Source organism: Citrus clementina, unplaced genomic scaffold (assembly GCF_000493195.1).
Source record: "Citrus clementina cultivar Clemenules unplaced genomic scaffold, Citrus_clementina_v1.0 scaffold_7, whole genome shotgun sequence".
NCBI lineage: Eukaryota > Viridiplantae > Streptophyta > Magnoliopsida > Sapindales > Rutaceae > Citrus > Citrus x clementina.
In genome coordinates, this window is record NW_006262075.1 from 16,706,796 (window position 1) to 16,716,518 (window position 9,723).

General features: G+C 34.8%; 2 protein-coding genes across 2 annotated transcripts; both read left to right on the forward strand.

Annotated features, from left to right (window-relative positions):
• The first annotated feature begins 351 nt into the window (after nucleotides 1–351).
• On the forward strand, nucleotides 352–1,948 carry LOC112096985 (receptor kinase-like protein Xa21). The gene is made up of 3 exons (XM_024181241.1): nucleotides 352–465; nucleotides 679–1,083; nucleotides 1,388–1,948. The coding sequence occupies exons 1-3, from the start codon at nucleotides 352–354 to the stop codon at nucleotides 1,946–1,948; spliced, it is 1,080 nt and encodes a 359-aa protein (XP_024037009.1).
• A 673-nt stretch (nucleotides 1,949–2,621) lies between these two features.
• LOC18037880 (putative receptor-like protein kinase At3g47110) lies at nucleotides 2,622–5,782 on the forward strand. Its single transcript, XM_024181242.1, has 3 exons — nucleotides 2,622–3,471; nucleotides 3,853–5,301; nucleotides 5,403–5,782. Exons 1-3 carry the CDS (start codon nucleotides 2,622–2,624, stop codon nucleotides 5,780–5,782), a joined length of 2,679 nt encoding a protein of 892 aa, XP_024037010.1.
• Nucleotides 5,783–9,723: the final 3,941 nt, after the last annotated feature.

Genomic DNA, 9,723 nt, shown 5'->3' on the forward strand with positions numbered 1-9,723 from the left:
ATTGCCGTCAATAGATGCATTTGCTATTGGCTTCGTTCTACCCCACGCAAACATCTATCAATGAAGAAAAATCTACATTTTTGTGCTTGAACAACCCTCGATAGGAAATTGAAACAATCATCCACACGTTTTGAGAGAAGAGCCTCAAACGTCAAACATGCTAAATTTCATTTCCATTACCTACCTTGCCACTTCCGTTTGGTGCTTCGTCTTGTTTTTGCTTGATTCTCATAGTTGTTTTGGCCTTCATTCAAACGAGACAGACCGCCTCGCTTATCTAGCCATAAAGTCACAGCTTCAGGATCCACTTGGGGTTACAAAGTCATGGAATAATTCTATAAGCTTGTGCCAATGGACAGGCGTGACTTGCGGTCATCGACACCGACGAGTAACCAAGTTAGTTCTGAGAAACCAAAGCATAGGAGGTTTCTTATCTCCTTACGTTGGGAATCTCAGTTTTCTCAGGTTCGTTAACCTGGCAAGCAACAATCTCCACGGTGAAATTCCCTATGAACATGGTCGTCTTTCCATGCTTGAAACTCTGGAGCTGGAAAATAATTAATTTTCAGGTAAAATTCCAACAAATTTGTCCCATTGCTCGAACCTCATTGATTTTTGGGTGCGTAGAAACAAGCTTGTTGGGAAATTCCAGCTTATATTGGCTCCTATTGGTTATAGCTTGAGAACTTAGTCCCTGAATACAATCAGTTAACAGGACAGCTCCCGCCTTCCATCGGGAATCTTTCGGCTCTTCAGAATATTGATATTGCTGGGAATAGATTACACAGTAGAGTTCCTGAGAGTCTTGGGCAACTAAGAAGCTTAAGCTTTTTAGACATATCTGAAAATGCTTTCTCTGGTATGTTTCATAGTTCCATTTTCAACATCTCTTCCCTCGAGTTAATCTATCCTCTAGAAAATAGATTAGAAGGAAGTCTTCCGGTAAACATCGGTTTCAGTCTTCCGAACCTTGAAGATCTTAGTGTTCGTCAAAACAATTACACAGGTTCTCTCCCACACTCATTATCCAATGCTTCAAATCTTCAATTGCTTGACCTTTCTCTGAATCATTTCAGTGGACAAGTAAAAATTGATTTTAACCGTCTCCCGAATCTGTTTAGGCTTAATTTTGGTAAAAATAATTTAGGAACTGGGGCAATTGGTGATCTTGATTTTATAGCCCATCTCACCAACTGTAGTAAATTGGAAGCGTTTGGTCTAGATACGAATATATTTGGAGGAGTGCTGCCACTTTCTATAGCCAATCTCTCTTCAACAATAATCTTATTCACAATGGGACTAAACCAAATATATGGCACCATACCTCCTGAAGTAAAAAATCTTGTCAATTTAAATGGATTTGGATTGGAGTATAACCAATTAACAGGGCCTATTCCTCATGCCATTGGCGAACTCAGAAACCTACAAGTTCTCTTCCTGCATGACAACAATTTTAGACGGTAATATCCCTGTGTCTCTTGGCAACTTAACAATACTGAATTCCCTTCACTTAGGATACAATAAGTTGCGAGGCAACGTACCCTCATCCCTTGGCAATTGTCAGAATCTGATGTTATTGAGTGTCTCAAACAATAAACTCACTGGTGCCTTGCCCCCACAAATTCTTGGGATATTGACCCTTTCAATTCTACTAGATTTGTCTGGTAACCTTCTTACTGGATCTATTCCCACAGAAGTGGGCAACTTGAAAAATCTCGTACAATTGGATTTATCTGAAAATCATTTTTCCATTGAGATTCCTGTTTCTCTAAGTGCTTGTACAACCTTAGAGTATCTTTATATGGAGGGCAATTCAGTCACCGGAAGCATTCCTCTCGCTCTGAATACCTTGAAAAGCATTAAAGAGCTAGATCTCTCACGCAACAATTTGTCTGGACATATCCCAGAATTTCTTGAGAATCTATCATTCAAGTTTTTGCATCTTTGAATATGTGTTGTGGAATAGATCTTCTTCTTTATAATGTGTACATTTTCAAATTTATCAACTTCTACTTGGATGCATCATAATAGTTAGGTTCAGAGAGATTTATAATGCACCTGAGTTATATTGCCCAATACTTTTGCAAGAACCAATGATACTCTCCCAACTATCTTAAAATCATTTGCTTATTCTATAACTGATATGGTACTTCAAATATATTTTAAAATTTCTCAGCAACTTGATTGCGGTCAACAAATGCACTTGATACCGGCTTCCTTCTACCCCACGCAAACGTCTATCAATGAAGAAAAATCTACATTTTTGTGCTTTAAAAACCGTCGACAGGAAGTTGAAACAATCATCCACACGCTCTGAGAGAACAACCTCAATTGTCACCACAGCAAAATGAATGAGACAATTAATGATTTCTGCCACCACAAACCAAAAGTCTTTGCAAAAGTCATTGGCAAAATAATCTTTAATTGCAAAAGTCTTCAATTTCGTCCAATGAGCCAAAACGTTTTCATGGTTTTTGATTTTAACAGCTACTAGTTTCCTTCTACTCCACACAAACATCTATTAACGAAGAAAAATCTACATTTTTGTGCTTTAAAAACCTTTGATAGGAAGTTGAAACAATCATCCACACGTTCTGAAAGAGCAACCTCAAAGCTCAAACATGCTGAATTCCGTTTCCATTAGCTACCTTGCCACCTTGGTTTGGTGCTTCAGCTTGTTTTTGCTTCATTCTCATAGTTGTTTCGCTCTTCATTCAAATGAGACAGACCGCCTCGCATTGCTTGCCATAAAGTCGCAGCTTCAGGATCCACTTGGTGTTACAAAGTCATGGAACAATTCTATAAGCTTATGCCAATGGACAGGCATGACCTGTGGTCATCGGCATCAAAGAGTGACTGTGTTAGATCTGAGTAACCGAAGCATAGAAGGTATTTTATCTCCTTATGTTGGAAACCTCAGCTTCCTCAGATTCATAAACTTCGCAAACAACGGCTTCTCTGGTGAAATTCCTGGTGAAATTGGTCGTTTGTTCAGGCTTGAAACTCTAATACTGGCAAATAATTCATTTTCAGGTAAAATACCATCCAATTTGTCTCGTTGCTCTAACCTTATCAATTTTCATGCACGTGGAAACAATCTTGTGGGACAAATTCCGCCAGATATCGGCTACAGCTGGTTGAAGCTTGAGTTCTTAAGCTTGAGAGACAATTTGTTAGCAGGACAGCTCGCTCCTTCCATTGGAAATATTTCAAATCTACAGGTATTAAGTATTGGAGAGAATAGATTAAGCGGGAGACTTCCTGATAGTCTTGGTCAACTAAGAAGCTTATACTATTTAAGCATATCAGAAAATGCTTTCTCTGGTATGTTTCCTAGTTCCATTTTCAACATCTCTTCCCTCGAGTCAATCTCTCTTCTAGGAAATAGATTAGAAGGAAGTCTTCCGGTTAACATCGGTTTTAGTCTTCCGAACCTTGAAAATCTTAGTGTACGTCAAAACAATTACACAGGTTCTCTCCCACACTCATTATCCAATGCTTCAAATCTTCGATTGCTTGACTTTTCTTTGAATCATTTCAGTGGACAAGTAAAAATTGATTTTAACCGTCTCCCAAATCTGTTTAGGCTTAGTTTTAGTAAAAATAATTTAGGAACTGGGGCAATTGGTGATCTTGATTTTATAGCCCATCTCACAAACTGTAGTAAATTGGAAGCGCTTGGTCTAGATACGAATATATTTGGAGGAGTCCTGCCACTTTCTATAGCCAATCTCTCTTCAACAATAATCTTATTCTCAATGGGACTAAACCAAATATATGGCACCATACCTCCTTAAGTAAAAAATCTTGTCAATTTAAATGGATTTGGATTGGAGTATAACCAATTAACAGGGCCTATTCCTCATGCCATTGGCGAACTCAGAAACCTACAAGTTCTCGACTTGCATCACAACAATTTAGACGGTCATATCCCTGAGTCTCTTGGCAACCTAACAATACTGAATTCCCTTGACTTAGGATTCAATAAGTTGCGAGGCCACGTGCCCTCATCCCTTGGCAATTGTCAGAATCTGATGTTATTGAGTGTCTCAAACAATAAACTCACTGGTGCCTTGCCCCCACAAATTCTTGGGATAGTGACCCTTTCAATTCTACTAGATCTGTCTGGTAACCTTCTTACTGGATCTATTCCCGCAGAAGTGGGCAACTTGAAAAATCTCGTACAACTGGGTTTATCTGAAAATCGTTTTTCCAATGAGATTCCTGTTTCTCTAAGTGCTTGTACAACCTTAGAGTATCTTTATATGGAGGGCAATTCACTCACCGGAAGCATTCCTCTCGCTCTGAAAACCTTGAAAAGTATTAAAGAGCTAGATCTCTCACGCAACAATTTATCTGGCCAGATCCCAGAATTTCTTGAGAATCTATCATTCTTAGAATACTTGAACCTGTCTTACAATCACTTGGAGGGCGAGGTACCGAGAAGAGGAGTTTTCAGCAACAAAACAAGATTTTATTTCACTGGGAATAAAAGACTTTGTGGGGGTTTAGATGAACTGCATTTACCAGTCTGCCACTCTGCTGGACCAAGAAAAACAAGAATCGCTCTTCTCAAAGTCGTGGTTCCAGTGACGGTAATATTGACGATCATAGTAGCATGTTTGATTGTTCTCTATACTCGAAGAAGGAAACACAAACATAAATCATCTAGTATGTTGCTGATGGAACAACAGTTTCCAATGGTTTCCTATGCTGACTTGAGTAAAGCAACAAATGATTTTTCATCATCAAACATGATCGGTCAGGGAAGCTTTGGTTTTGTGTACAGAGGAAATCTGGGTGAAAATGAAATGGCAGTGGCAGTCAAGGTAATGAATCTTAAACAAAGAGGTGCAACCAAGAGTTTTGTTGCTGAATGTGAAGCACTGAGAAATATTCGCCATCGGAATCTCATCAAAATCATCACCGTTTGCTCAAGTATTGATTTTGAAGAGGTTGACTTCAAGGCTATTGTTTACGAATACATGGAATGCGGAAGTTTAGAGGATTGGCTGCACCAGAGTAATGATCAGCTCGAAGTGGGAAATTTCAATGTCATTCAAAGACTAAACTTAGTCATTGATGTGGCTTTTGCAATCGAATATCTTCACCATCACTGCCATCCACCAATTGTTCATGGTGATCTAAAGCCAAGCAATGTTTTGCTTGATCACGACATGGTTGCCCATGTGGGTGATTTTGGGTTAGCAAGATTTCTTCCTCCTTGTTCACCTGCTACAATTCTTGAAACTCCTTCGAGTTCAACTGGGATTAAAGGAACTGTTGGTTATGTTGCTCCTGGTAATTATTTTTCAAATTTGATACTTTGTTCTTTTAAATAATACGAATATTAATGTCTAATGCAGATAATCTGACAATGTCTTTTTTCTTTTTTTTCAAAGAATATGGAATGGGCGGGGATATGTCCGCGACAGGAGATGTTTACAGCTTCGGAATACTGTTGCTAGAGATGTTTACAAGAAGACGGCCAACCGATAACATGTTCAATGATGGTCTGACACTCCATGAATTTGCCAAGATGGCTCTACCAGAAAAAGTGATGGAAATTGTTGATCCTTTGTTGTTGTTGGACTTGGAAGCGAGGGCGAGCAACTGTGGGAGTCATAGAACTGAAATAGCCAAAATTGAGGAGTGCTTGGTTGCCATAGTGAGAATTGGAGTTCTCTGCTCAATGGAATCTCCATCCGAGCGAATACAAATGACAGATGTTGTGGCAAAATTATGTTCTGCTCGGAAAATCTTTCTCAGTAATCGAGGTTGAAGCATTCGAAGTAGGAGGGCATGTGCTTATTGTTCACCATCATCGATCGATTTTAACCTTTTATTAAGATTGCAAATTTGCAATTATGTTCATGTTTTGCATGCTCTATATGCACGAATTTTGTTTTTTTATCCAATTAATCATTTCGCGAGACTCCAATTTGTACGGAAAAAATGGTATCTGAAAAAAGTTTAAAAAAGGGGCTCTATCATTGCTCTCTTTCTATTATCTTTTTTTTTTTGTTTCAATTTACGAGAACTTCTAGAAATCATGTCTGAAAATTGTTTTTGGAAACACCTGATCCTCGTTAATTCTTCTGAATCTTACACGATTCCTATAACACCATTTTCAATGTCTTGTTGAACTCTTTCTTTAAATTATGATATGATTTTTTCGTGTTGCACGATTTTCAAAGAAGTACGTCGCCTCTGGGTTTTGGGCTTTTGGCGTCTAAATAATTAATTGAGTTTTGTAAACCTAAGTTTGGAGTGACATGGTCCCGTGTTGCTTTTTCCAATTTCGAAGACATACCACCTAAATTAAAAAAAGAACGAAGATAGTGAAGAAATTCATTATTCTAGGGGTAAGTTTGGCATCAGTTAGATGTATTTTATTATTGGAATTGATTGTCCACAACAGTCAATTACTCGAATGACTTTTTTTTTTTTTTTTCCGTTTTGTACTTATTTTTGGAAGTAGATAGAGGATGGCAAAAAAGTTCAGGTAAGCCTAGCTCATTTCCATGGGTTTTGGCCCTAGTTTCGTACATGAGAGTCTGGATAAAGGTGTAGAAAAAAAAGTCGGGGCAACCCAAGTCCTCTATTTAAAAAAAAATTATAAATTAGAATAATAAATTCAAATTTAAAAAATAATAGAAAAATATAAAAAAGTAAGCTTAAATTCCTGATTTATATATCAATAATGAATAAAAAAAACTTAAAATTATAATACTAAACGGCCTTTTAAGTGTTAATTAGTTAAGAGAGTGCTTGAATTAGATAATCCAATACTAAAAAATTAAATTTCTAAATTTTTATTTACTTTAATTCTTTATTTATTATTTTATTTTAAAATATTTATTTTCTTTAATTCATTGTTAATTATAAGAATTTAATTATTATTAATTCTTTTCAAGTTTACAAAAATTTAAAAAAAATTAAAAAAATAAGTAAAAGCCCAAACCTGGCCTAAGTCCAAGCCTAGCCTAGGCCCGCCTTACACTTATTATCTAATGGGCTTGGGCATGGACTTGAAAAAGCCCAACCTAAGCCCTTAATTTACCAATCCTAAGACAGACTCTATGACTTACTTGACTATAAATATATTTTTTATTATCTTTTTCATAATTTTTATTATTAATAAAATTCCCTTAATCCAACTCGTATCTTTTCCAATCCTAATTGTAAGCAAAAAGCCGTTTATTTTGTTTTTGTTATGTCTCAATCACATTAAGCCATTAGGTCCCAAAAAAGGACAGAGAGAGAGAGAGAGAAAAAAAAAAAAGCTAGCAAGATTATACAATCAAATAAACTTGATAAAGCTTGTATGAAAAGAGAGAATTAGGTTAATCTATTGAATACATTTCGAGTTGGACTATTGGCACTCCTCCAAAATTCTTTTAAAACCCCCTTTTCAATTATACTAAACCTAATGCCAAAATTACCCTTATTTCTAAATAAACACATTTAATTTGTGAATTTTTTAATATTTTTTTCTCGCTCCTCACAAATAATTTTTATCGGTGATAAACTTCTTGATAAAAATCAATGAATCAAATAAATTATCTCAAGATTATGATGTAAAAAGTTAGATAATTTTATCAGAATGTGTTTTATTTATTATCAATAGATTGTCTTATTAATTGAAGAAAAATTATAGAGATTTTGAGAAAAAAAATTACATGTGTGAGTGTGATAGCCGAGAAAATACAAAATTTTTTTTAAAGAGAAAAAATACAAAAATTTGAAGTAAAATAAAATAGATATGAGATGTATTAGAGTATTTGTCTTAAAATGTAATTATAATAAAAGATAGGTTTTAAAAGAATTGTGGAGGTGTGCCAGTAGTCCAACTCATACATTTCTAGTTACCAACGTCACCACTTAACATTTAATTGCATGAAAAAATTGTCCAACAAATTTTCCTATTTCAACTCTCCCGCTTTTTCTATATGCAATTACTTCGCCGAATTCTCTTTAATGTTTTCTCACGTTCGAGTCAAATTTCCAACACATACTTACAAAACTTATTGGAATATAATTGATTGTCCAGAACAGTCAACTACTCGAATGACTGTCCTTTTCTTTTTCCACATAATTTTTGAAGTAGACTCTACGGCTTGCTTGACCGGAAATAAGTTTTTATTATCTTTTTCGTAATTTTTATTATGCATAAAATTCCCTTTCATCAGCCACATTTTGCGAAAAGAAAAAATTGTTTTTCTTGGTTGACCGTTAAATTGTATTGACGAGTCCTATTAAAAACGACAAAGAATGTAGGGAAGTGCATGTGGTAGCGATAATAATGCTTGTTATTTTCCTGGCGTGTTCAAGATGCAAAGTGCAAGTATATTTTCGTTTTTTTTTTTAACTAATTATTCTGGCAATTGACTTATCTTAGAAAACTTTTATAACTTATGATCAAACAATCTAACTTGGCATATTTTATTATACAAACGTAATAAATATATTTAAATTTAGATTATTTTGAACATTATGTAAAATAATAATTTTAATACTATTAGCACGTGAGATATTTTGTTAATAGTAAAATTTATTTAAACCAAAGATTTATATAAAATCTTTATAATAATATATTATTAAAATAGATATAATAATTTACATATTTTAAATTATTTTAAATTTTAAAAAATATTTTAATGTTATTAGTTTACTAGACAGATTATATTATTTCTATTATATTCTTATTTATTAAAAAAATTAAAATCAAATTTTTAGTTAATATTTTTAAAGGGTAGCATGGTTAAAAAAAAATAAAATCTTAGTGTCTTTTCAAAAAATTGGAAATCTATATAAATATTTCCTTAAATCTAGGGGTGTAACTATCCCTTTTCATATATATATATATACACTATACAAACGAGATAATGTTTTAATTGGTTATTGGATATTGATCCAGGTTCAATGATTCTTTGGGTTCAAAATACATGCATCCAGGAGCGAAGATTTATTTTCCAAGTAGAAATTTCCACAAACACACAAAAATAATTGGATTGATGATCAAAATTTCAAATTGTTTACAAGGAGAAAGATGTGAGTATTGCTGACCTTATGGGTCCGAACAATTAAGGACAAGCCGTCGGTGGGTTCTCGGTGGGATGCACTTATTTTTTATACTAAATCAATAGATTTTACATTAGTGGGTTACATAAATCTCAAATCTTATTTATATTGATTGGCCATGCTACGTTGTCATTCTGACATGGTACATTCCACTCACATTATTATTTCTTATTTATTGGAGGTTGAGGACCACCATATACGCACAAAAATAATTGTAACTGATCCTTACCTACAAAAGTCAGTAACTTATGAGCCACCTTTTAGTTTTCATGGAAAGTTTGAACGACTTGTTGTCCGTTAGCTTCAGTAACAAATGAATTATCGTTTCTATTTTCTCATTATCGACTGGTTCTGCTTTTATCAAGAATGATTCTCACCGCATTATTAATTCCACATGTCCGCATTATTGATTGGTCGTACTAGGTCGTCGTTTAGAGATGGTACGTTTCAATCACATTAATATCTCTTGTTTATTGGAGGTCGAGGGATCATCCTTATACACACACAATAGTTGGAAATTGATTGGTCGGCTACAAAACTTAGCACTTTATGAGCCCACCTATTAGTTTTCACAGAAAGTTTGAATGACTTGCTGTCCGTTAGCTTCAGAAACAAATGAATCGTCGTTTCTATCTTCTC

What these genes read in the sequence shown, in the direction of transcription:
- LOC112096985 (XM_024181241.1), top strand. Translation starts at nt 352, where the DNA reads ATGGACAGGCGTGACTTGCGGTCATCGACACCGACGAGTAACCAAGTT. An exon ending in GGGAATCTCAGTTTTCTCAG is followed by an intron (nt 466 to 678) that starts GTTCGTTAACCT and finishes TATTGGTTATAG; the next exon opens with CTTGAGAACTTAGTCCCTGA. An exon ending in TGAATCATTTCAGTGGACAA is followed by an intron (nt 1,084 to 1,387) that starts GTAAAAATTGAT and finishes ACCAATTAACAG; the next exon opens with GGCCTATTCCTCATGCCATT.
- LOC18037880 (XM_024181242.1), top strand. Translation starts at nt 2,622, where the DNA reads ATGCTGAATTCCGTTTCCATTAGCTACCTTGCCACCTTGGTTTGGTGC. An exon ending in ACGTCAAAACAATTACACAG is followed by an intron (nt 3,472 to 3,852) that starts GTTCTCTCCCAC and finishes ACCAATTAACAG; the next exon opens with GGCCTATTCCTCATGCCATT. An exon ending in TGTTGGTTATGTTGCTCCTG is followed by an intron (nt 5,302 to 5,402) that starts GTAATTATTTTT and finishes TTTTTTTCAAAG; the next exon opens with AATATGGAATGGGCGGGGAT.